The sequence below is a fragment of the Eurypyga helias genome, unplaced genomic scaffold, assembly GCF_000690775.1.
Source record: "Eurypyga helias isolate BGI_N326 unplaced genomic scaffold, ASM69077v1 scaffold7166, whole genome shotgun sequence".
NCBI lineage: Eukaryota > Metazoa > Chordata > Aves > Eurypygiformes > Eurypygidae > Eurypyga > Eurypyga helias.
The window spans coordinates 30,960-58,175 of NW_010257139.1; the positions used below are offsets into that span (position 1 = coordinate 30,960).

General features: G+C 42.8%; 1 protein-coding gene across 1 annotated transcript in view; it reads right to left on the reverse strand.

The window, feature by feature from the left end:
* The window catches only part of CREBBP (CREB binding protein), a gene marked incomplete at its 5' end in the record, with an annotated part of 54,921 nt that extends 30,364 nt beyond the window's left edge, over positions 1-24,557 (reverse strand). Inside the window, 9 exons of the mRNA XM_010153894.1 lie at positions 949-1,002; positions 1,411-1,603; positions 4,231-4,348; positions 4,803-4,949; positions 6,385-6,484; positions 7,136-7,378; positions 14,535-14,648; positions 15,182-15,431; positions 24,381-24,557. Of these exons, the coding sequence (XP_010152196.1) occupies positions 949-1,002; positions 1,411-1,603; positions 4,231-4,348; positions 4,803-4,949; positions 6,385-6,484; positions 7,136-7,378; positions 14,535-14,648; positions 15,182-15,431; positions 24,381-24,557 (1,396 nt within the window). The remainder of the gene's footprint in view (positions 1-948; positions 1,003-1,410; positions 1,604-4,230; positions 4,349-4,802; positions 4,950-6,384; positions 6,485-7,135; positions 7,379-14,534; positions 14,649-15,181; positions 15,432-24,380) is intronic.
* Positions 24,558-27,216: the final 2,659 nt, after the last annotated feature.

Sequence of the window (27,216 nt, forward strand, 5' to 3'; positions counted from 1 at the left end):
GACAGGATGCCATTTGTAAATAACACCTTGGGACGGTTTCTTAAAATCGGGCATTTGCTTTGAAAGAGCAATGGCTTATTCAGGCCTCACCAAAATGGTTGAGGTAAATATGACAAAAATACACATTGTATATATGAAGGCAACTCCTACCCTCAAATCAGGACAAAAGCCAGCAAGACGCTTAAGCAGGTGGTGAGCTTTTTATAGAGAACACTTCACCCCTCCAAAAACCCCAAACTTGTCTAACAGGAATAAAGGTGTAAATAAGTAATTATGGAGTTGTACTTGCTATCAACTTTTTCTCCTACTGAAATGTATTCTAAAAGGATACAACTTCTCCTGGACACTTCAACACAAGTTTTAATTTACTACTAACTCTGAACCTAGAAATAATTGGGGATGCTTTTTTGGAGGAAGGTGAAGCACCTAAAAGTCACAGGTTTGTCTTTTTCAGAAAAAAACCCCACCCATGAGTCCACAGCAGCCCAAATCAGCGATGGCAAGACATCAGTGCTACGAACAAGCTACAAGGCTTTTTTAGATGCATTATGCATCAGAATCCAAGAAAGCGTATCGTTAGTTATAGACATTCTAAGATTGATGTGCAAAGTTTCCAATTACAGGTGTATTTCTGGCTAATTAATTGCTGGAAATATGCCAACTGTATTTTTAATGAGATTATTCACAGTATTCTTGCTTGCACTCTCCTCTTTTTGAAAGGACTGAATTACTTCCTAATCGCTAGCGAAGTATTGGGTATATACTGCCAGGTCTTAAGACGAGACCGCACTGAGACAGTGCCACAGAGCAACAAAGAATGATGCCAAAAAGGGAAACCCCATAGTTTTGTCCACCCCAACTCCAAAAGAAAATCAGATGATCAGCTTTTCCCCCCCAAACAATTACTTTGAACCCACAAGTTGCAATTAGAGAGGAAAACATAGATACCTTGAGAAACTTGCATACGACTTATAGGCACAGTTGGCATGGACATAGGCCCATCTGCAAGACAAACAGAAGAAAGGTCAGGAAAAAAACAACTTAAAATGCTAACTTGAGATTAGCACGAGAGCCCAAGTACACTAACACATTACCAGAATCTTCTGGGTTGGAAAACACCTTCAAGATCATCAAGTCCAATCATTAACCCAACACTGCCAATGCCACCACTAACCATGTCCTTAAGAGCCTCATCCATGTGTTTCTTAAATCTCTCCAGGGATGGCGACTCCACCACCTCCCTGGGTAGCCTGTTATGGTGCCCGACAACCCTTTCTGTGAAGGAATTGTTCCTCATATCCAACCTAAACCTCCCCTGGTGTACCTTGAGGCCCTTTCCTCTTCTCCTATCACTTGTGTAGTGCGGAGGTACAGCTGAAATGCAGAAGTGCCTCCTGCAGAAGTACTTACTGGGCGGCCTCACGGGCTGTGCCTGGCCCATGGCAGCAGCCACCTGTGGGATCCCAGGGGGTTGAGGTCCTGGGGTCTGTAAGGCTGGCTGATTCCCCAACATCCCTTGCTTATGGAGACGAGACCTCCGTTTCTCTTCTAGCTCCTTTTGTATCTTATAGATTTTCTCTGCTAACAAATGGTAGTATTCATCCTAAAAGAGAAAAAAATAGCACTCAGTGTCAAGTACAAGAAAGCAGCAGAACTCATGTATTCTACCAGAATACCATCACCTGGTTTGGGTTTTCTTTTAATGTTTACACCTGCCTATTTGAAAAATAATATTTCTTTTCAGAATTCTGTTAAATTGAGTCAGTCTCATCACTGCTCTAATGCACAAAAGGAAAAACAAAGCTTCCAGAAAACACCTATGAGACTTGGCTTTATGGCTATCCTTCCTATCTACTCTGAGTAGCTCAGTAGACAAAGATGACTGTAGGGTCTCTGTTGCTTCGACAAAATAACAACCGGAAGCTGTGATTGAATTTCTAAGTGTTAATGATTTTTAAATGTTATTTTCATAATAAAGATTTCCACTAATCTGCAGATGAAAAAAAGATGTTCCCAGCCACACAGGTACATTGAATAAATTTCAGGAGACAGATGTTAAGGACAGATCAATTTTATATAAAGGAAGGAACCATGTGACTACCAACTGTCATCGCAGGGAATAAACAAAACCAAACAAAACCCCAAAGGAATGGAGGAAATCAGTGAAAAAGAGTCCACAAGCACAGACAACTAAACACTAGACCTGTACAAGATGAAAAATCCATTTTACTCTATCCACACTGACAACAGATCAAATAAGACAGTCACAGTGCACAGCAAGGTAGACAATTTTGCTTGCCAGCAACTGCTGGACACGTATTTGCCAAGTGCATGAGACTATGCACCTGTTAAAGGCAAAACACCCACAAACCCCCAAAACTATGTTTATTTTGTGGGGTCACCTATGCTTTTAAAACCCAACATTACATGGAGCAAAGGTTCAGCAATGCTTGTCCCATAATCATTCTGCCTTCATCCACATTTCACCAAAACTCCAATTTGCAGGACTGAGTTCATTTCAGAAGACTAACATGAAATAGGTATTCCTCACCAGCCTGGTTAAGAAAGTCCAGTGTTGCAACATAAAACTTTCGTTTTAGGTCACTTCCTTCCTCCAAATGTCTCAAAAATCCATCAGTGCAGACACTTTCTGCTGTCCAGTTTAAAAGCTCTACAGCCCCATCCCTCCTCCTGCTCAGGACACCTCACCTATAACTTCCTACTTGTAAGTTTAATATTGTGCTACTTTCACACTGCAAAGATTCCTGCTAAAGGACATGTTCACAAGGAGCACATACTACTAAAACAACAAACTGCTCACAGTGACGCCTCATACTAATCTGTTTGTCAATGTCAAAGTAGAACGGACGCTCCTCAAAAAGAAGGATGCAATTCCACACGGCATCGTTAATACATTCACAACTACTCCCTTCTTCCAAGTTTGCTGCTTGGAGCCAAATATGCTAGATGAATTCCCCTACGAGACACTTCTGGCAACGAGGCTGACAGCTGTGTGAAGGGTGAAGATACTTTGGGGTATCTGCCTGGCACAGGGGTCAGAAGACATTTAATTTTATAACCAGAAGTCTATTAGGCTCATCCTTACCAAGAAGGTGTTTTGAGGCCTATGTACGTCTATAAAATCCTCACTCCCTCTGAAGCTGCCCTGCCAGGGCGATCACATGCCACTGTTCCTTGCTGAACACCCTCTCGGTAGGCACAAGGGGACTATGACACTGGCACTGACGGGTGCTGACACAGCACAGCATGACAAGTATGGCCACTGCGTCTAGGAAATACAACTTGCATGCCATCTTCAGCTGTTCTGGGCGATGGTCTGAGAGGGGCACACTCTAACTGCTACTGTCTTACTGGATGATTATCACCTGAAATGCCACTAACTACTCCCTTCACATACTCTTACCTTACTGAAGAAAGGATCTCAATATCCTAAGAGCTCACTAGCTATTATTACTGGTGCTAACATCGTCTTTACCCGATGAAAACTTTCAGGGAGTGGTTCCTTCAGGGTAGAATTACCACAGTATCATAAATACTATTCTCAGCATTGTCAATCAACAGGGGTTTGCTGTCTCTGAGTTAAGAGAGATTTGAACTGACACCTCTTTGCAGACAGAGCAAAAAATCATGAACAAGAACAGGAATTCTGTCTCGTTTCCCACGCACAAGGACAAAGGCAGGCAAACTGACTTCTTTTTCTGTTGAGACATGAAACAGCTATGCATCTTAGCCAAATCACTCTTGGTTCTGCTGAGAAGGGCAGTAATTCCAAGAGTGTGAGTACAAGGTAAGCAGTGTATGTAACAAGACTAAGTCCTAGGGAAAACCTCTGATGGGAAAGCAGCATTAAGAAAGTTTTAAAAGTTCTATTTATACAGACTTCCAGAAAGGAGAAAGTCAGCAAGGGAAGCATCAAGAACAGCAAGCTGTGGTTCAGTCTTCATGCACGTCAATCACTCTTTCAGGAGGAATGCAGATAGGGCTTGGACAATGTTGTCAAGTTTTCATGGAGCTGAGGGAGGTGAATTATCTTGGAGTGACATTAATCAGATGGCTTGGGACTACGCAAACACTGTCACAGACAGAAAGCATGACTTTCCTCATCGAGAGGACAGTAAAAGGATTCTCTGTGCTTTTCATTAAGCTTATAAGATTTGCAATACTACTGTTCTTTCACCTACAGTGAATAGCTGGACTGAAGCAACATACCCTACTATTAGCAGATTCATACATATCTCCTTCCACTTTCCTGGCATAAGCCACCAAGTTCTCCATGCGGCGATCCTTCAGTGCTGCCGGATCAGGAGTGGGGAAGATGGCTTGGACACTACAAGAAAGGAGAAAGAATAAAAGAAAAATTCTTCTTGGGGGGAAATCACTACACCTTTATGGTATTCACCCTGGACATTCCTTTATACATCAATTATGTAAAAGCATATCAAAATTGTTTTTAAAGTAAAATCAATATTGTACTATTTCCCACAAGATTAAAGTAAATTCAATGATGAAAAAATGTGAGGTTTACAGTCTAGAGTGTAAGTACTTGTTTACTACAACACAGCGAATTCACTAACAACATAAACTAATTTCATGCCCACTCCTTAAGGAGCAGGAAGAACAAACTGAAGAGGAGGGTGAAAGGTAACGCTCATCCTCAGTGGCCCAGCATCAGAGAACCACTACTGATAACTTTCTCAACTTTTCAGCTTAACAGCAGAACTACTGTACTGAAATTCTTTAAAGACATTCAGGAAAAACACGCAGTCTTGCTGAATACTTACAGTTTATGCACTAAATGATTGCGCAGGTCCTGAGTGACATGTTCATGCCATGCTTTCCTTACCCCGGTACTAGAAGGAGGTGCAGCCGTTGGCATTGAGCTGAGGTTTCCAACATTGCCAGAGTTTGTGCCATCATTCATTAGTGGGCTAAAATAAAAAAGGACTGTTACAATACAAGAATGCAGAGCTTTGTTGCATGCTTAATGTCTGAAATAATTTTTGAGTAATTGCTTTCATCACTTGCAGCTATTGCATCTAACATTCTCTAAGTGAAATTTTGATATTGTACTGCGTTTGTGTGACAAGGAGGGGGGGGCCCCACGGGTGGCTTCTGTGAGAAGTAACTAGAAGCCACCCCTGCATCCAATAGGGCCCATGCCAGGTGGCTCCAAGATGGACCCGCCACTGGCCAAGAACGAGTTCATCAGCAACAGCCATAACATCTCTGAGATACATTGGAGCAGACATTCCCCGGCAGCTCATGGTGAGGCCAGCTGTGCCCTGCAGCCGTGGAGGGTCACAGGGTGAGAGAGACCCACCTGCAGCCCAGAGAAGACCCCACACCACAGCAGGTGGATGCACCCAAAGGAGGCTGTGCGTTGGGCAGCCCGTGCTGGAGCAGGCGCCTGGCAGGACCCGTGGCCCATGAAAAGAGGAGCCCAGGATGGAGCAGGTTTGCTGGCAGGACTTGTGATGCCAGGGGGGCCCAGGCTGGAGCGGGGGGCTCCTGAAGGATAGACTGCACTCCGTGGGGGGGATCCCACACTGGAGCAGTTTGTGAAGAACTGCAGCCTGTGAGAAGGACTCACAGAGAAGTTTGTGAAGAACTATCTCTCATGGGCGCGATTCCACACTGGAGCAGGGGCAGAATGCATGGAGCCCTCTGAGTGGCAGAGACAACGTGTGATGAACTGATCACAACCCCCATTCTCTGTCTCCCTGCACTGCTCAGGGGAGGAGATAGAGAAAAGCAGGAGTGAATTTGAACCCAGGAAGAAGGGAGAAGTGGAGGGAAGGTGTTTTAAGATCCGGTTTTAGTTCCTTTGCACTCTGATTTCATTGGTGACAAATTAATTTTTTCCCCAAGCTGAGTCTGTGTTGCCTGTGACGGTAACCGGTGAAGGATGTCTCCCTGTCCTTGTTGTGACCCATGATCCTTTAATCGTATTTTCTCTCCCCTGCCCAGCTAAGGAGGGGAGCAAGCGGGGCTTTGGTGGGCACCTGGCCTCCAGCCAGGGTCGCCCTGCCACAGATATCAACAAAGTGCAAGGCCTAAAGCAGCAAAGCTCAGGAGTTTACAAGACACTGCATGAATGATAAAGAATCACAACAGTTAAGGTATTTGTACACTTAAAAATACAAAATATTCTTCCATAGGTAATTAATTTAAAACTACTAAATATACTGGGGCTCTCTGGGGAGACAAAGCAGTGGATAGAGAACTGCACTAGGAAAGCAGAATGTCTACAGGTGTGACTGATCATTTCCATGCCAGTACAGTTTTTACAGCATGCTCTTTATTTACATTCATAAGCATGTAAATAAATGTTTAATTGAGCAAGAATGAAAATGTGTGCATTACTTATTTGTCCCAAGGGATGTTGGAAGAGCAGTTTCAGAAATTAGACTAGCTTGTTGGTCTGTTGTTATTCCTCCTGCGGGAAGGTTCATCTGGTTGGCTCCTTTGGGACAAAATTAAACATCATTAGTACCCAGTTCACAATTCTGACAATAACATGGCAAAACTACACTTCACCAACTTGTTAACAAAAGAAACAGTATCAGATGATAAGTACTTGTAGGATAATATCTGCTGCGGTGCATATAGGCAGCTACTTATGGAATCAAGTTACTTTCAGTCTGAACATTTTTAATATAAAAACTAGTCTATTAAAATTTAAAATTCATAAACTCTTAAGATTACTTCAGTAAGCTTAAAAAAAAAAAAAAGAGGTAATACTAACAATTAAGTTCCAGAAAGAAATTAGCACTTGGACAGAACTGTCTGCCAGAGTAGGTGAAACACTTGTTAAACCAAAATCCTCCAGCAACTCTGTCTGATCACCTCAGACAGCAATCAGCTACAGACTGTATTTTAAAAGAAACTAAACCCAAACCCACTGCTATTTAGGGGAAGAAATATATTCAAAGCTTTCTAATACTCAAATGTAAATGAACGGTAGTGTTTCTAATAGGTGCAATTTTATGTTATTAACCATCAGGAACAGGAAGTCACTGTTCTGATCAAGTGAAATACTAAACCATTTGTCCTAAAAATTCAAGAGTTCGGTTTATGTTGACACCAGAAGTTCCTTGGTGTTTTTTCCACCTACCCAAGGCATTAATGGTCCTCATTTGCTGGTGAGCCTGCGGCTGTGCCGGCTGCTGGCCTTGTACCTGCGGCTGCAACTGTGTTTGAGGCTGGTTGCCATATGGCAGGCCAAGAGCAGCGTAGGCTCGCTGCATGGAGCTGGGGTCAATCGGATTAGGATTACTTAGCGATGGAGTGTTCTGCTGGCCCGTGCCAACAGAACCGATGGAATTTTGGATTCCACCAGCTGGAGACCCTAAAAGGGCTATAAAAAAGGAAGGAAAAGAGAAAATTGAAAATCAATGAGGACAAACAATAGAATAAACAACGCCAAGAACCAACAGAACGTGCATATAATTCTATGGTATGTATTTTTCTGTCAAAGGACAGAACACCACCTGAGATGCCAAGTGGGAAAACTTGGCCTTTGGTTCTACAGGACAGAAACCTCCCTAGCAATTAATACATGGAGTCTGAAGAGTGCTATAGATTTTGGGCAGATAAACCCATAGTTACTGTAATATACGTAAAGTATAGGCTCCAATATAAAGCTAAACAGGATTTTCATGCTTGGGACAGTGGACTAAGGGGGGAGAATTAATTCCTCTACTTCCTTCTTTCCCATCAATCCCATTTTAGGTCAAAATATTCAGCTCCAGAACCAAGATCCTGTGTTCAGCAGAAATAGTGTGTCCTTGGACACAAAAGTAATACTGAAGATCTGTTGGTAGAAATTTTCATTCCAAGCAGTCACTGGATGAATCCTCTGAAGACCAAATTACCCTAAATCCCACCTTATTCAGAGATACGAATAGTCCTGATGGGTTTCAGATTGTACTCACAAAATCTAAAATTATTTGAAGAGTCAGAAAGGGGATGAACCTGCCACAGGTTTTGGTAAACAATTAAGATGATAACATTTAAGTATTCATTAACTTATGTGACACCATGACCAAGCAACCTCTGTCACCACCCAGATGTATGGAAGAGTCACTTCCATTGTAGACAGGAAATGGAAACGACAGGGAAAAGTAGTGTTTACTAAACTAAGAAGTGAATAAAAAATCTGCTTTCTGGTCTTCATTTTAGCTGCCATTGTAAATATAACATGTTCCACTGTGAATAACACACAGAGTATATCCTTCACTACGGATTCATTGCATTTGGATAACTGAGACTCTGGCAGAAGTAATACATACTTTGTATTTTCCTCCCAAGTAATTAAATACGTAATGTGCATTACAAATTTGTGAGTTAAACATAGCAACAATAATATCTCTTAATATAGGCAACAACAGCTGTTTTACTGAAATATTAGGAGAGGCGCATGGTTGGAAACAAAATAAAATCAGGAAAACAAGCCTTCTGAGACATTAACAACATTATGTAGGCTTTCTTAAATCCCTACCCACTATGGAAACTGAGAGAATCACCGGAAAAGATACCCACACTTTCAGCTTCCATCCAGGAGAAAACACACACATTAGAATCCAGACTACTCTTCTTCAGGTGAGAATTTTATTTGATCTCATTTGCCAAAGAACTACAAATAAATGTAGTCAGAGATCCCCCTTTACAGAGTAACCAGCCCCACACAAAACACCTTTCCTCCCCCAGGACAATCCACAGTATTTTCAAGACTGGGTTTACCACGGAAATGTGGCTTACATATGCTTACACTCTGTGGACACATTCCTAACAACTTCTGAACTCACTAATCATTTCCAAGCAAGTTTTTAAGCAAACACAGAAGCTGACTGAGATCCTATCAGATTCACTAAAAAACCCCAACCAAACCCAACATATTAAAGAGCAACCGTATGAATGTCTTACTGGACTCGCGCAATCCAAGAGAAAGGTATCTTTACACTAGCACAAGCCAAGAAATAGGGAAGTCTCCAGAAAGGTTAAATAGCACGAAACTTGCAGCACCTTGCAATTCAAAGGCTACAGAGGCTGTTGGGAGAGCAAAAGGTCAATTCAGGAGCTAATAAAAATTTGAGCTTGTTAGGGGAAGCGGGAGTTTGATCTTGTTAGTGAAAGAGGATGATACTCCTCCAGGAAAGTCACAACAAAACACCTCCAGGCGCTTCCAGCGCTGGCTGTAAATCAGAGGCACATGTCTGGAGAGGGTAGAATGACCACAAGCGATGCTGAAGGCTGGGAACAGGAAAAAGGCTTCTAGCCATCCCAACTGAGGAGAGCAAGTGTCTCCCCATTCCTCATGCTCTTCTGGGGAAAAGCAGCTGGCACTGGTCTTCTGAGGACTGCCACCTTGGCTTGAAGCTAAGGTAAAGCTAAGGCTCGGCCTGGAGAAGGCCGTCACCCCTTGCCCGCAGTTCTGGGCTGAGCTGTGGCAGTGGTACGGGTTACTGGGAAGCCAAGTTCAGCCCTTGGGTTGGAGCAGCTTTAGGAACCACAATCCAGCCAGTTCTAGAGCAGTCTACTCAAGCTAGATCAGATTTCCAGAGTACGTGGAATGTAAAGAAAGTGGAGAGTAAGTCTATTCTAAACACAGAAAACCCCACTGTTTCTTCACAGAACTACCAACATTATCATAAGGGGACAACCAATGTCCAACAAGCACTATTTTGCCTGGCAGTCTGAAACGCCTAATGATCTCCAAGAAGTTCCCCACGCGTGCACGTACCTATTCAAGTGGGCAAAACTCAGTAAGGCTGGTAAACCGCCAAATGTTGCTTCAACACTTCAAACTGAAGTGGTATGATTAAGGGAGAGACTACATTCTTACAGCCAGCAGTGCACTTCCAACGTGGAAGCGAGTGGCTCTGACTACTTGGTCTCAGATTTTCTGTGTTTTGTCACTCAACAGCATACTGTATCGAGTATTTTCACAACATCAGGAATTTGATTTTGAAGGGTTTTCCTTGTCTGTTGTTCACTGGGTTTATATGAATGCATTATCTCAATCTGTCAAACACGAAGATGGACGAAGAGAGTATTAAATTTCCACACCGGACAGATCAAGTGCAAATGCAGTCCCTTCTGTGGCAGTTCCCACAGGAAATCAAGTCCATTTAAATAAATACAGCACTGGAACAAACAGGAGTTAGCACATTAGGCCACTGCTACACAAAGCAATGTCTGCTGTGATTTTGTTTTTAATTGACTGATGCTTTGACATTGATAAGCTCATGACAGAAGCTACAAGTGTAAGGACAACTCTGTACAAGACTGTTCACATTCTAAATGCTTTGAAGACATCTGATCTCCCGACATCCCACTGTTACAAAGTCACATGTGTTTGTATCTTAAGAGCGAAAGTTCAAATAAGCAGAAGTTAAGCAGCCCCAGAACTTCCTGAAGAGTCCTGATTGGGCCCCCTTGGGCATAGGCATTAGGATAAAACCTAAATGATCTGTCTTGTCTACACAATTCCTGTTTCAGTGTGCAGAGAAGAAAACGCTGCCTTAATGGAACTGCATTCGTGTCTTCCAGAGGGGAACCCCTCCGGCTGATTAGAATTTATTCTAAACAGACTCCTAATGCCGCTTTAAGTATGAATGCCCAGCACTTCTCTAACCTGAACACCCCAGTGGAAACAACACGTTAATCCATTTATGAGAAGTCTGATTTAAAATTTGCAATTTGTTTCCAAATTCTGGAACTGAGACTCGTTCAGCAGTGTTCAAATGCTCCGTCCTGCAGCTCCTCGCTCTGCTCCTTACATCCGTTCTAGCTCCAAGTGGCTGGAGCAAAAATTCTGCCGGCAACCTTAACTCCCCTCAGCACAAGCCTGTCCTGAACCCGAATTAGGCAGTATATGAAAGGTTAAGTGTACACGATCATTAAAGGCTGTATCATGAATCAACTCATGGAGTAAAGATTTTATGAGCAACTTACAGGTATGTGCTGTTAGGAAGTGTCAGTATTAAACTCCACGACCAATGCTATTTTAGTTTTTATTTAAGTTGAACCTTAAACCAAAAGCCTTCGCAGTATAGCACTGCGTTAGTCAATGAATGGAACTTCTTACTCTGTGGGCCAACCATCTACCATGAGGCTCAGTGGAATAACTGATAGCTGGTAGGTCACCATTATGCAGGATTTCCAGCACCTCAAAAAACAAGTGACATTTTGTTTGCAGATTTTACAGGCAGTTACTGACAGTGTGCAAACTGGATTTCATTTCCCGTTTTCACAGGAAACGGGCTCTAGTGAAGAAGTTGCTGCCTACTCTTTCTGTGCAGCAATGCACTCCTTCCTTCACCAAAAGGGGTTAGTTCCCAAATGCTCCACATCCAGGGCTTCTTTCTTTTTCTGCCCATACTCAATAACGTACTCCCCCCCAGCCAGCTAGTTCCTAGTCCCTATTTCCATTTCCCTCATCAGATTCCCACCCTACATCCCAAATCCACATATTCCAGAGTTTCTCGCCCAGTCTTCTTTAAAATCACACTTTTAGAGTAAATTTGAGGCAACTAATCATCTTTCTCAATCCAGCTTGCTCCTCATGGCCTTTTATTTATAATTTTCCTACAAGGAAAAATACAGGGGAGAGTAGCTCCATGTTCACAATTCCACCCTTCCAGCCTCACTGAACTCAGCAGGGTTCCCAAAGATTTTCTGGTGTCCCCTAATCCCAAAATGAAACACACCAAGCACTGCAGGACAGTGGCTCAGCTCATAATAAACAGCTACAGCACACCTGCAGAGCTGCAAGGGGAAGCATACCCAAGAACTGTTTGGTGGCACACTACCCTCCTGCCCAGGTCAGAAACAGCAGAATTAAGCAGCTCAAGCATGTGCACGACAAGACAAATCTTCAGAAAAGTAACTGTTATGCCAGAGCTATACAACTAGGAAATAGATCAACAGCCACTGCAAGTTTACCACTGAAACTGTGGTGGGCTCAGCAGGGAGCAAGAAGTACTTCCTAACAAGAACCACCCTCCAACCCCAAACCATTCCACCCAAATTTCAAGCCATTACTTCAAAATGCAGGAGTCACCAGCCTATTCAAAAGAAAAGCTGAATGTTTTAGCATGTGCAAAATAACATCTGTTTTGCAGTTCCCCCCCACCCCTCCAGAGGTATACGTGGGATACACAGGAAGAGCCACAGGGAATAGAAAGGATTTTAAACTTGTTCCAACACGATAGTAACATGAATCGTTAATAGGACAACAATTACAATAAAAGACAGTTTAAGATTACTTCAAAAAAGGTGCTACATAAACAAAACCTGGCACAGATGCTCCTTGTGAAGAATCTAAACACTAAACCATGAGTAAGATACCTGTAAAGAGCTCCGTGGTAATTACCTAAAGCCTAGGACTTTCTTCAACATGCAAATCCCTCAGGAGCAGGAACAGGTAGCTACAAAGAGCACATGAACCGCTGCGCGTGGGAAGGATGGAAGCAAGCCACCACACCGCAGCGTTTCTCAAGTGCTGACTTGTGACAAGATCCGCACACTTTGAAGGAGCCGCTTAAAGCCCAGCACAGATACATCAGGGCTCAAAGGAACAATGGTAAAACAGTCATGAGCCTGGGAAGGCAGACTCTACGCCTCTAAGTCTTCAGTGACCATCATGTGGTCATTCATTCAGCAAGGACAACAGCCTGACAAAAAATAACGAAGGTCACTATGCTTCTCACTTTTTTCCCCTAAGTGTTCTCATCATATTCTGGCATACACAGATACCCTCCTCCCTCCAGTTTAGGAGATGCTACATTAAGAGAGCCAACATTCTCTTAAAGTCTTAGGCCAACCTAGCTTAGGTTCACCTGACTCAGCTTTCACCTGACCAGGCACGGTGTTTTCAAATGCACACATTAATGTAAATCACTTCCCAGACATTCCTGAATGCCTCAGAGGGGGTATCCGTTGTAATAGCTCTGAACAAGTGTTTGTAGTGCTCATCTTTTACCTTCAAACAAGCCACGAGGTGTCACGTGCATGACTCGGAGACGTAACTCAGAACACAGAACTGTGCACCTCGGGCACACTAAACGGCCAATTTTCATAGTTACTACCACTGGATTATTGATTAATTGAACAGAAAAAAGAGAATTCCTATTTATTTCCCCCTCATGCAGCAAAAGAGCCAAACTCCACACTTATCCATTACAATTCTGTTGCATTCAAACAACATCCTACGTGATCCTGTACCAAAATTATTCTGAAGGGCTGTTTTTGTTCGAGTACTTTCTCTTCTGACAAACTGTATGGATGACGTAAACACAAACACTGCCCAAAGTACTTTTCTACAGCAGCTTGAATTGAAAAAAACAATTCTGTTGTGCTAGATGTCGTTAGCACTTTGATAACAACTGTGTAATAAGGATGTTACGCACAAATGGACCATGTCATATTAAAAAGCAAAGCTTTCAACACATTTTTCGAAGGCCAAACATAACTAATCACTTGCAACAAATGACTACTTTTAACACACAAGATGTATGTTGTTTACTAATAAACCAAAACCCTACCTCCAGGTAGCTCTATATTCATAGTTTATTCAGTTTTTGAGGTAAAAAACCCACCCTCCTGAAACCATGAGAGCATTCTCAGCAGACAGTTTGGACAGTCTTACCAGCTGCTCTCTGCTCTGCTTTCATCTCCCTAATCAAGGAGCTATTCTCTGTCCTCCAAGGTTTATTAGTGTTTCTCACTGCAGTCTCAGCCTAACGGGCAGTTAGCAGAACCCTTCCAACACAACTCAAATGTACAAGCTTCCCAAGTCCTCCAGCTATTACTTTAAATTTTCCACTTTAAATACACTTTGGCATAACATGACTGAGAGTTCCAGAACTGCTGCATCCATACTGTGAAACATTCTACCATGGTGTCTTGTTGGAGGATTCGATGAGAAGCAAAGCTACCAACCTAAGTTCAGTATTTTCTGCTTCAGGGTAAGGAGGGAAGACATGTACTAGAAACTGAGTGTCCCCAAACAGCAGAACAGCTAAGCTATTACAAAAACCAGGCATGGGCAAACCCACTGCGAACTGCAGCTAATCTATATCAACACTTAGTGACCAGGACACTCAGACCAGATTTTGTGCACAAGATCTCATTTTTTTAACAAACATTCTTGCTATTTGCATGTTGATTTGATTGTTTGTATTAGCAAGAAAAATAACGTCATTTGCATCTTCCCCAAAAACCTACCTGTATCCCAAATTGCATTTTACCTGCCCACAATGAAACACCAGTTAGAAGCTGCGACACCCTTTAAAAATGGATGTGTGCTTGACCTGAGACTTTCCCTTTTTGATTACTGTGTATTTTAAGTAGTAAATTGCATTTAGTGATCAAAAAGGTGAATAACAAGATCATTAAACAGCTACTAAGTTTGTTGGGCTGCTGTCAAAATTTATTCCTATACTGCCTATCTGATCAACTTTATTTTAATAGTATCATCCCACTGTGACAGCAGTAAAAGAATTACTTACGTTGTTGATTTCTTTTGTCACTGGCATTTTTTAAAGGAAGGCACACAGGACAGTCGTGCCGAGTACAATTCTTCCAGTGGGAGATGATTTGTCTCGAAGATGCACAATGAGCAACTGTAACAAGGAAAAGCCATAGAATTAAGGTCACTCCTTGGTTAACTGATTCTGAATTAACTCATCACATCTTTTAGAGCAACTCATTGTTTCTTTTTTACAAGCAATACTGTATATATATAAAATACACAGCTAAAATGCAACTAAAATTTGTTAGGACCCACCAATAATGCTAAAACAAATCAAGGAAGTTGATAGTAAAATCTAAGATAGCGACACCGTGGACATTATACCCTCTTTATACAACAGAGGAGATGAAAAGGACACTTGCAAGGCTATATTGGTACTATCCTACTTCTAAAGGGCAAATATTGCATTCTGATTTCTAAACTGACAACTGTGAAGAGATCAGAAATGGAAACCAGGCAAAGGTAATGAAAAAGGGAGCAGCAGTTTAATTCAAGAACCAGTTTTGGCACTCGTCTGCGCCAGCTATAGTGATCTTCTTGACAAGAACAGAAATACTGCTGACAAACACGCAAGAAACCTCACACAGCTCATTTGCCAGAGTAGCTTCAAGCACGTGGTCTCACCCTGACAGGCCTTCCCAGCTTGACAGTGTGTCATGTGGTTGAGGACGTTTTTCATGGTTCGACAGTGCGGGAGAGCACAGGCCCGCACCTCTCCGTTGGCTTGCTCACGCCTCTGACATTTGTGAGCATGAAGCAGCAAAACCAACTGCTGCTGGATCAGTTTGCGCTTCTCTGGATCTGCTGTTGGTCCAGTTGCCATCGCCTGCGTCGGTACAATCCCCACTTGTTGTACTTGGGTTTGCATCTGGGACTGAGAGAACAGAGTTTAGCATCATGTTTGCAAGTCTCGGTTACGATCTTAATCAAACATAATAATTCGTGTATCGCATAACTGTTTGCCAAGCATTCTATGACACCAGTCTCTGTAGCATTCTCAAACATTCCTGTTCTAACCCAACAGCAAAAATAGAGATTCCTCTGTTAAGACATTCACAACCAACACTTTCATTAACAAGCCATCCAAAAATCTGTTTATCAGGCAGATCATCATTCCAACAGAAACAAGCTCTTACCACACTTGGAAGTGGAGCATTTTAACTCTGTTACTATATTTTCCTATCATAAGTTTTGTACACTTCAATCCTAGTTTCTGGTCTCCATTTGAAAGAGGAGTTCAATGGGAGATGACAGCCAAAATTATGAGACTGTCTCTATCTATTACAGTAAAAGGTAGAACTGATTTTCCAAGCTTAAATTAGCCTTTCTCCTCATAAGTGAGTGCTGATATTCCTTTAACAGAGAAGATTTCCAAGGTAAGATGTACTCAGTTTTCTTCCAGAAAAGGCCACCTAAATCTGGACTGCATTTTGTCTGCTGAAGTGAACTAGAGTTAACTACAAGGTGACATGAGGCTGTATCTGCTTGTGAAATTTACTATTTTATTTCCAGCATCCATTCTTTATGGACATGCTTCTGTATCAAAGCCTGAGACCTGCCTGGCAGCACCTGCATACCCAGAGATCTCCAGTCTAAGGCACAGCTCATAACAGCGTGGAACAGATAAATAGCTTCCTTAACACGTCATTTCTTCAGCACAGGTTTAGAAGCTTTTCTACTACCTTCCTGGGCCTTTAAATGGCAACAAACATAGAAACTTGATTTTCAAAATTTAACACAGCCACAGCAACAACACCACTAGTGGGAGCAGATATGGGACTACCAAAGTGCTGAAATCTTCATGCTTTGCAGCCTGAATTAACCTCATGGACAAACATGAAACTGCCCCAAGAATCACTCTGACTGTAAATACAGGTTACCGCAGGAAAGCTCGCCACCTCCCAAGCTACCTAAGGAAAATGCAGCCATTAAAACCTCTTATAAACAGAATATAGGAAGAATAGGATCATACTGGGGTGGGTAACAGAGGAAACAGTTCAGTGCTGCCTACAGAGCTACTGACCAAAGCTGGTTACTGCATGTAAGGAAAACCACTGTCAAGTGACAGAATACACCGTTTGTAGCCTGCTCTTCTTTAGACCTTTGAGAAGGGTTCCCCAGAAAATTCCACAGCCCGCAAAACAAAGCATTTAAGAGCAACGACACTCATTTCATTAGGTCAGTGAAAAGGTTCCCTGGCAACAAGTTCTCGCTACTCCAGCAGCAAGCTGTGTCCTCAGCTCTGCCACCTGCACAGCAGGCCTTCCAGAGCTAGGCTCCTTCTGGAGAACGAAGCACACAAGATCTAGTAGAAACACAGTGTCTGGTGTTTGATGGAGGAGGTGGGGACTCTGCCACCGATCATGATTATAGTAAGTCTTAAACAAAGAGGAATTGCTGCATCTGTTTGTTTTGAGCCTGCAACAAAAAGGAATAAAAGGTCAGAGGGTGAGGGAAACCCATCCACCTCTGCTCCCAGTGCATGCAGCTGAAATTAAGCTTTCCATTTCTTCTGTGAATAAATCCACAAGAGCAGACAGGTTTTGCTGAAACAATCCTTGGGTCACAAATAGGAAACAATTAGTTCAGCCAATCTGCAGAAAAATACAGAGACCATGCCAAAGAAAATCTTGTTGGAAGTGATGTTTTCATCCCAGTCAAAGAATTGTTTCCCAAGCCAGAGTTCTCCTTTGCTACTACCCTACCATGTAACAGACATGACTACAGCTGTGTCAGCGCAGACGCCCTGACCCTAAAGGAGTTCTTTAACTTCAAACAAAGTAACAACGAAGAACAGCAAAGCAGAATCGTGGAGTTATCAGTAGTTGGCAAAACGGTCTTGGTGCAAATGAGTGCAGGTAGACACAAAAAACAAAATCAGAATATTGCATAAGCTCTATAGAGTTACGCTTGTCACTATTTCAACCTTGTGAAGTCCTCAACTTGCAAATAAAATTAATGCTCTTTCCACTATCTATCTTACTTTCAAGACTGTTGACTCTGTGAGGAAGTTGATCTCTTCCCTATTAGTTTGCCATTTAAGACCAGTGGCCTGCAGGACCAGTTCAAAACTGGAGATACACCAGTGCACTGCAGTCATGCCAACAACAAGTAAATCCTCCGTCAACCACAGAAACCATCCCACTCCAGAACGAGCAGGAGGCTTCATGCTGCTTCACCTGAATGACTTAACAGTTTTCTTGATGAAGCAGGAAATTCAAACACTCCTGCTCCCACAATAAACACTTCAGTGGTCAGATGCACAAGGTAAAAGAGATAGTTTTGCTTCTCTCACTACCTTTCTGAGCTCCAGCATAAACAGAACAAACAGACCAGGGGTTGAAAGTCTGCTACAATCTCCAACAGAGGTGGTGGCTCCATTAACCAGTTGTCTAGAAACAGAGTAATACAACGCTTGTATCATGTAAAGCAGCTATTAATACTATTTAAAATTATGGACAGGAAAATCTGCCCTGTCCCCAGTCTGAACACCAAAAATGTTCCCGTGCTTCTGTCACAGCACAGATGCAAAAGCACTTCATCTTCGTGGATTTTGATGGACACAAAGCCCCCGAAGTGCTTTCTGTCACAGAACTGCAATGGGAGCTCAAGCAGCAGCTATCCGATGGCATCAAGGAAGGGGGCATTTCTCAGGCCAACCCAGGCTTTCCCCAGTGACTACCAGAACTTCACTGTGAAAGCAACAGAACCACTTCATACTTCTTGCTCTTCACTCTGCTATTCTCCACACAGATGGTGGTTTCTCCAGTTCCACCAGTTACTGTGAACAGGCATGGTGTGAACAGCCCCGTCCTATCCATACAGGAGGAATCCTTCTGACAGGTCTGCCGCGGCTCCAGGGGCTAGAGGCTTAAGCAGACACAGAAGGGGCTGACACGAGTGGAAGCACAAGCACAAAGTGCTTGCATTTGTGCCCAATAACCCTGCAGTGCTGCATCTTCTCACCCAAGCAGCGGGAGGAATCAGCATCTGAGTCTGTATGGCAGGCAGAAGACTTGAGAGAGGGGAAAAAGGCTTCCTGGACCAGATACAGGCTCAGAAGGTGACCGTACTTGCTGGAGGAGCATGGACTCGGGTGGCAATAGAGTACATCAGCCTGTTGGTAGCACCAACGGGAAGCTCACAATGTAGCCAGCAAACAAGAAGAGAGGTGAGTGATGCTCAGCTCCTGCCTGTAACATCAACACGATGCACTGTCTTAACAGGAGGACTATGTTCAGAGCCCCAGCTTTATTTCAAAGCTTTGGCACTGACATGGCCACAGGCAGTTTTCATGTCACGAGAGAAGAGAAGATTTTCATCTTCCAACTTTCACTTACCACTACAGAGCCGAACTTTCGCCTCTGAAGCTTACAGTGGGGAGTGAGCCTCCCAAGACACACGGAAGGCGAGAGGGCTCCTATGGTCATGCCACAGGAGGAACTTGAACGGTTCGTCCTAGAGACTGCCATCAGTGGGCTTGGCTTGTAGTTGCTCAAAGGGTTCTTTTCTGCACCAGCAAATGCCCAGTACTGTGCCTCTGACTGATGGGAATCAAGGCTGGATCAGTACCTTTCCTAAGGACACACTTTTGAAGTTTTATGTCCTTGCCTTTGTATAAAGGCTTTCTGGTTTGAAGGACCAGCAAATGACAAGAAACACAGATGGAAGAAGCATTTCAAAGCAACGGAAAGCAACAAAGCTTGATACAGGAACCTGCAGAGAAAGTCCAGCTCCCACGTACAGGAAGTTATCTGAACAAAATTTTAAGACAGGTTCATTTAGGATTTACTGGGTGATGAAACAGAGCAAGGAATGATCAACATTAGAAACCTCAAACAGCAAATCTGTGGATCAGAGGGAAATGAGAAGTGTGTAAGTGGAGGAGAGCCATGCTGTTCGAGTGCCGGCAGTGGAGTACTTCACCTTGCCACTGGAAGAGAGTAGAAAAGGCCATGGATATTCCCCACCATGTATATTTGTACAGGGGGATGGGAGAGTGGAACATGAGCCAGAGAGATGGGGAAAGAGCGGATCCTCTTTTTCAGCTTTTGCCAGCCTGGCAGTGTATTTACAGATGGCGCAATAGCTACAGCGTTCCACCATCCAATGCAGTACGTGTTCCCAGGACGAACGTCCGCACCAGGACAGAACCGAGATGCCTATTCTGCTCCCAAAACAACGACATAGTTTCTCTGGAGCTGAATGCTGTTAGAATTGATTCCAGATTGATAAGATATTTTCCTTTAGACCACCGTGGCTAAGCAACATGGACATCAGCTTTTCCCAGCTGCTCACTAGGCAGAATAAAAAGCAGGTAGGATTTTCGTGAGGAAGGGAAGGAGTGAGCACTCCTGGGAAAGAGGGCAGGCACAGGGAAGGGGAGCACAGCGAACAGCAAGCCCCCCAGAGACTGATGAGAGCAGCAAGCAGACAGCCAGCATGCCTCCGGGGCAACAGTCACAGACCTTTCCCGCAGTGAGAGACAAGACTGAGTTTGTTGCTAGAGAGGAATAAAACCTCTGTGAGGTTAAGAAAGCAAGCCTTCCCTCACTCTAAGGACATAATAGATATTTTTTATAAAGCCTTTTTTTTTTTCCTCTAGAATAAAATATCAGTTGTCTATTTTAAGTAGCTACAGTTCTACTTGTTCAAATTAAACCTGGCCTCCCAGTTTAAAAGCTTTCTTCCTCTCTCACTCTCTCTCTCTGAGGTTTGCAGCAAGGCACACCTAAGACATCCTGATGCTCCTGTCATTGTTTTCCTCTTTTCTGATCAAAATTTGTTAATAAAGAAACCCAAAGGACAGAAGAAGAAACACAGAAACAAGGAAGAACACAACAGAAAACTCGAGATATGGTTTAGTAAGAGTCTGGGGAAAAAAAAATGCAAGAGATTTGCCTCTCCAATTCTAAGTTAGCAGAACTGAGGAGAAACTCTCTCTTTCGCTTCTAAAAAGTAATATTCTCTCAACTCCATCTGCTGGTCATGAGGGTAACTGTGAAATCAAGCTTGTGTCTGGAAGCCAAACTTCACACATTGTAGCCCTAGCTCACGCAGAAATACTAGATTTACTGGTGTGTCCACAAAGCAGCCATCCATCACCATCCTCGGAATACAGAGCACTGCAGACACCGCAAAGCTTCAGCGAGTGTGATGGCAAAGTCTAACAGGGTTCCCCCCACTGACAGCACATCCCACAGCCTGGGTGCTCTGCAAACAAGAGGCTCCTGGCTTCCGTATAGGCTGCACACTGCGCTGAGCGCCAGAGCGCAGAGCGTGGCTCACTTCCACAGGCCAGAGATTTTGCATGATCTCACCGCAGCAGAGCACTGCCAATCCTACATCGGACAACTTACTGACACTGAATCCCAACAGCGTGTCACCAACACATCCAACAACACCAGAAGCAACATCTTTCTTTTGGAATCAAGTCATTCACTCAAGATGTCAAGCTGCCCCTTTGGGAAGGAAAACTGACTGCATTCTGTAACAGCCGCCCAAAGCAAATGCTGGTATGTTGTTAGGATGCAGAGTCAGGGAAACAAAATAAATCAATCCATCTAGCTGGCACTGAAAATTAATACCTTAATGCTGACCTTTTAATCATTTTAATACCATAAGGTTTGTTACTTCTTTTCTAACCAGAGACACTAATGTTCTTCTCAGGGCCAGAAGATGCAATGAACTAATGCTTCGGAGAACCCCTTCACCTGGGAGGTGGGAAGAGGGAGTGTGTGGTGCTTAAGAGAGTGGGAGCCTGCAATTGGATTAAAAAAATAAACCCACTGCTGCAACAGAGGTTTATCCCAGCTTCGAGTGTGAGGATTATATACCTGGCATTGGGAAAACTCCTGGTCAGTGTTTGGGACAGGGGTGTTACACGTAATGATGCTGAGAGTCATGTGGGTCAAGAAACAGAACCCTCTTTGCTTTACTTTCGCAGCATACACCTAAGGTTACAGAGCAAGGCAAAAGATCACAAGAGACATTTAAAAAATGCCTTGCTTTTCAGGACCAAGGAGTCTTAAGGCAACGGCTGCACCTCTTCATTTTCTCTCCTCTTATTTAGATATTCTCAGTGGTAACCAAGGTGTTTAACATCATGCTGGAACCTGGTTTCCTGCCTCAGACAACCCACATATAACCACAGTTTTCATTCACATGGGTTTATGACTCAAGTGAAATAGTACTTTTGGGGCCCTTAAAGATAGCGTAAAGGGCTGGATTAGCAAGGTATGTGGTTCCAATCATCTCACAAGAAACTCTGGAGATCTTTTTAAAAAGATGTAGTTGGTCTTTCACTTGCTGTACATGGAGTCCGAACTGATCCTCCACAGGTTCGTTATTGATAGAGGGTAACATCATCCCGCCTTTAACACCTTGCTCCTGCCTCCTTCAGGAAACAGCACAGACCATGCACAAGGCCAAACCCGTTAAATCGACCCACCATCTCTAAGGTCCTAAAGCATCACGGGATGGGACACAGCAAATGGCGATGGGATTGCAGCAAAGAGCATGGCATAACAGTTCCAACGCTGCAACCCTGCTCTGGGGAGCTGCTCTGTCATGGGGGGCTTCTCACAGGGCCATCTGGGTCACGCTTCAGTTGCCCAATGTGAGACAAACATCACTTCATCAGTTACAGGGAGCACACATCTAACCGATGTGAATGCCATTTTACCCTTACACACTGCCCTAACATGAAATGAGGAAGGCTTGAGCAAGCCAGAGCCTACAAGGCTCAAGTTCAGAGTCAGCAGATTTTTCCAGGCTTACTCTCTTTGTGCCTTTCAGCCTGTTTAAAACTGGGGCAACACATCTTTATCTCAGAGAGCCAGTGTGGAAGTTAACTAATCCAAAGTATATGCCTGCTCCGGTGACGAACGCCACCGAAAAGACTGGCTGAGTGAAATACATTACTAGGTAGAGTCAGCAAGGCCCACAGCTCCACACTGAGCAGCATACACAGAACACAATGTTGACTATATGCTCTTTCAGAGGGCACCGTTCGTATGCAAAGTCCCTGTGGAAGGAACAGCATATGGCCAGGTATGTGCTCTTACCAAATAATTACACTGCACTACCCACCGCCGCCAAGTAAAGGTTAAAATTTAACAAGTCTAACATTTCCTTTTAAATTCTTGGCTTTGCAATAAAAATCAGATGGAAACTCCAGCTTTTAAAGATGAGAGTTCCACCCCCATCAGGACCACATTCAAGCTCTAACCACCACGTGATCCACAAGCACGGCTGGGAACTTTAGGCTCAACAGTCCAGATGCCTCTCTCGGCTGAAATGGCTATTACCCTCTGTATTGGTTTAGGGAGAAAGAGATATATTGGACATAGGAAGCTTTTGACACCTGACAAACAAAGATAAATGGTTTTGATTGTCCCCTCAGCAGACAACTGGTATTTTTGACATTTTAAATAAATTGCAATTGATAATACTGGGAAAGTAAGCGTCCCTAACTTTCTGCTGTCTCTTGGGCAAGATGGGAGAAAGGAAACCGAAAGATTTTTCTTTTACTTCCTCCCTCGACACTAGACAAGCCTTGGTGACAAACGCCTTTTTTATTCCACCTGAATATCTGCTGTCCCATCCTATACTAGTAAGCATGCACATTAAGATTTAGGCTTCCCAAAACCTTACATTTAAATGAGCACAGAATTTGGCTTCAGAATCATCCAGTCCCTGAGATGAATACAGCACTTTGGGCACATTTGCAGGTTCTCTTCAGAATCAGGGCAATAATTAATTTGCTTTACACCTGATCTAAAGTATTTTAAAAACAAAATTAGAATAGTCATGCAGCAAACTGCCTTCTACAAATACTCCGCATGAGTGCAAGCGGTATGCTGAACATGGTCTTGATCCTAGTCACCAGCTCCTTCCCACAATCACAAGCAGTAAATGACAGATGATATTAAACAAAGATTTCACAGTGGAATTAAAGGAAAATTACAAAGTGGTCCTCTAAAATCAGGAGAAGAGAGGAAGTTTATTCCGCTCTGTTCCCCCTCATATACAGCCTTATTGACGACAGGCAGGTAGCAAACTCACTGATGGAAGGACAAGCATTGCCTGTGCCAAAAAAAGCTGGTTTTCTAGTTAAGTTAAAAAATAAGCAATTTACATCTTATGGGAAGGTTTTACAAGTTTCTATAGTAACTGCTATCACGTATAAGAATATAAAATGCAACAAGCTGGAGTTACCATAGAAACGACACAAGCAGTTTGATTAATACGCAGACACCCCGAGATAAATGGGAGTATTTAATTTCACTTTAACCAGAAAACTCCAACAAACAGAATACTACAAACTTGGGCAAGGTATCCTAATAAGAACTATTCTCAAACTTGTGAGCTGCAAGTCACCCCCAATATAAACTGAGAAGCATGTGGTGATGTTTACCATTTCAAGGATATGACAGGTACTATTTCGTTTCAGGAAGTTGATTTATCTAACACATTCTAATTGGTTTAGGAATTTAAACCTACAAACATCACTTATGGGAAAAACATTTTCATTTGCTTTGGAACTGAATGTACCAGATTAAAATTAAATTATTAATTACCAGATTAATTAAAAGATGTGATGCAATTTTTAAAATACAGTGACTGCTTAGAAATTTGAATTACTGCATAAAAAATGTACCCAAACTTTCTACACTCACAGCAGTGGGGAACCACAAGGCAACTCTGATGTTTAAATGACCAGAGAAGTAGTCCAGCACCGTTGCAGAAGCCGTATGCCCCAAGAATTCAGAATGGACTACCAAGACATGACGACTGTGGGAAACAGGCAGGTACAACTCACCATATTTGGCACACTGGTGACGGGAGTACTCTTGATGTCGGCAGGAAAGGCAGACAGACTGTTCGCCATTCCCGGCTTGTTTGGTAACTGAGGATTCACTCCTGTAGCTCCCATCTGCTGCCCTCCAGTTTGACTGAAAGGCTGCCCGAAGGGACTAGTGTTACCTGTCATTCCCATCTGGAAAAGAATGAATGAATTATTGTAATTTCCTTGATTCCAAAGGGACATTAAAAAAAAAAAAACAAACAAACCAAAACACAAACGTATGTCAAATATCCATCTTTGCATTCACAGAAACCAAATTCCAATTTAAGTTGCCCAATATTAAATTCTCAATTTCACAACTTTAATCACACTTCATTTAAGATTTAAATAAACATTTTACAGATTTACACAGCTGTGTGTCCGACGCCTTGCATTTCAACTTAGAAAATCATTGTGCAAACACAAAGGAGAACACACGATTATCCTTCCCAATCTGCACTGGCAGAAGTTACTTTTTCCAACACTGCAAAAACCAAACCGACCTCAAATCCTGTAATAGTTTGTGCCTTCTGTGCATAAAGCACGACATTGTACATGGGCAGGGAGAGGACTATATAGAGGCATCTAGCAAATGCTTATCTACTGATGTTTAGTACTTGAGGGAAAAAGGCAGAACAAAAGGACATCTATCTAAGGCTGCCATCCTTGACAAATTGCACCCCCAAAACTCCGTAAAAATAGCAAGCAGGAATACGATTCCCCCTGAATCCAAAGAGCCATTCTGCCTGAAGAACAGTCTCCCAAGACAAGGGGTGAAATCTGTTACTTGCGCCAGTTAATATTACACTGGACAAAAGGTCCTGAAAAGACATTTTAGCAGGAATTTACTTCCTTCAAAGAGTATAACGAAGACTAGGATGCTCCTTCCCCCCTCCAAACAAAGAGGAAATAAAAGTCAAGCGCTCATGTTTGTGCTCCCCCCACACCAGGAGGATTTCTAGATGACTTTATCACCTGTCAGAATGTCTTAAATGTAAATCCAACCACCGAGTGAGTCTTTATTCAAAACATTAAATCCTATTTTCCCCTTCCTTTGATCTCTCCAGCCCTTCCTTACACAAGGCATTGGTTTTCCATCGTCCTGGTCTTTTCACTTCCCTTACCAGCAGGGATTCAGGACTATTCCCACAGCTGGGAGAGGGAGCGTACACATCAACTCATCAGTGTCACAGCCTCATAATAAGGAATTGCTCAGTGGTTGCTTTTTCATGCTTACAGAAATCAGACTGAACGGGCAGTTGATGAAGCTCTGGTTAAGAGCAGTAAATTACGTTGGGGCAGAGTCCAATAAACACAGTCTGACTGTGCCTTGTCCTCTTTGTCAGTGTACTTTGTACACTTGGGTTACAGACAGCTTGCCCAGCTGCACTCAAAGTAGCTTTACGTTAGGAAATACTCCCTTAACCTGCATCCTGCAGAGTGACCTTTGCCAGATCGAGGCTCTTTTCCTCTGTACAAAATCTTGTATCTTTACAGAAGAATCTGACCCACTATATACACACTGAAAAAATAACCTCTTACATTGCCAAGTAACGGCTTTTTATCATGTTCGTGCTGTGGTCCAGAGTAAAGCTGAGTAATTCAAACAGCGTAAGACCAAAAAACCCCAATTGCTTAACAGCACCAAAAGCTTAGTAATGAAGACTGCTTTTAAAGAGAAGTGGTATTGGCTGCTATCACACTGCACAAATATAAAGGATTTCATTTTCTCTATTGCTGTGTTTGTTTTGTAGGGCTGTATGTTCAAAGAAATTATTTTTTTTAATCATTATTCATTACAACATGGATTTTGGCAGGTCTTCTCTGCAGAATTAATAGCAAAGTATTTAATAAACATACCCACTCATCTTAATCCACTATTTCAGACAAGGTATGAGAAAGGATCATCTGGTATCTACAGCTATTTATTACACTATGATGGTGTATCAGATTAACAGTGAAGAAAGTTTCTGAAACTAGAAGTGAGATTCTGAGAAAGTAGCTTATGACCAACTATTTAAATCTTTCAGAGGCCAGAAATAGGAACATAAACTGTTTGGCTGTTACTCAGTTTCCCCTCAGGTCTAAATCCACAACTACAAACTTCATTTGTCTGCAGAAAGACTTGGCCCTTCTGGTTTCCTTTGAATGTGCTTCAGATTTGATGGCACTTTTAAAAAATTGAGTAATATACTGACTATTCTGGCAACCACTGTTATACTACAACTTCCCACAAGCCTTACAAACTGGGAGAGAGAAATGCTGCATGCACACGAACTCATATTCCCACTACTTCCATGGCCCCACCTGCAGCAGACGGCGCAAGCCAAGTCCTTAGACCTGGCAGCTTAAGGCTGGAGCACACTCAGCCACTGGAGAGGAGATGGAGAAGACTCAGAGCAGAACACAAAGTTGCCTCACATGGATGTGCTGAGCTCGTGCACAGTAGTATTAGAAGCCTCAGGCAGAATCTTAAACACAGCTGAATTTTGAAAGGAGATTTTCTTTAGGAGGTGAGAATGCTAAGTGAATTTTTGTGCCACATTTAAGTTCTTGCTCCAAAAGAAACAGAGGTGTTCTTCATCCAATTTCATTATCAGGAAAGGTTAACTTTTTTTTTAAAGCATGTCATGGTTTAATCCCAGCCAGCAACTAAGTACCACACAGCCCTTTGCCAACCTCCCCCCTCCTCCAGTGGAGGAGAAGCATCAGAGGAAAAGACAAGGAAACTCGTGGGTTGAGGTAAGAACAATTTAAGAACTGAATATAAATGGTGTTACTAAAAATACCAATAGAATCATAGAATGGTTTG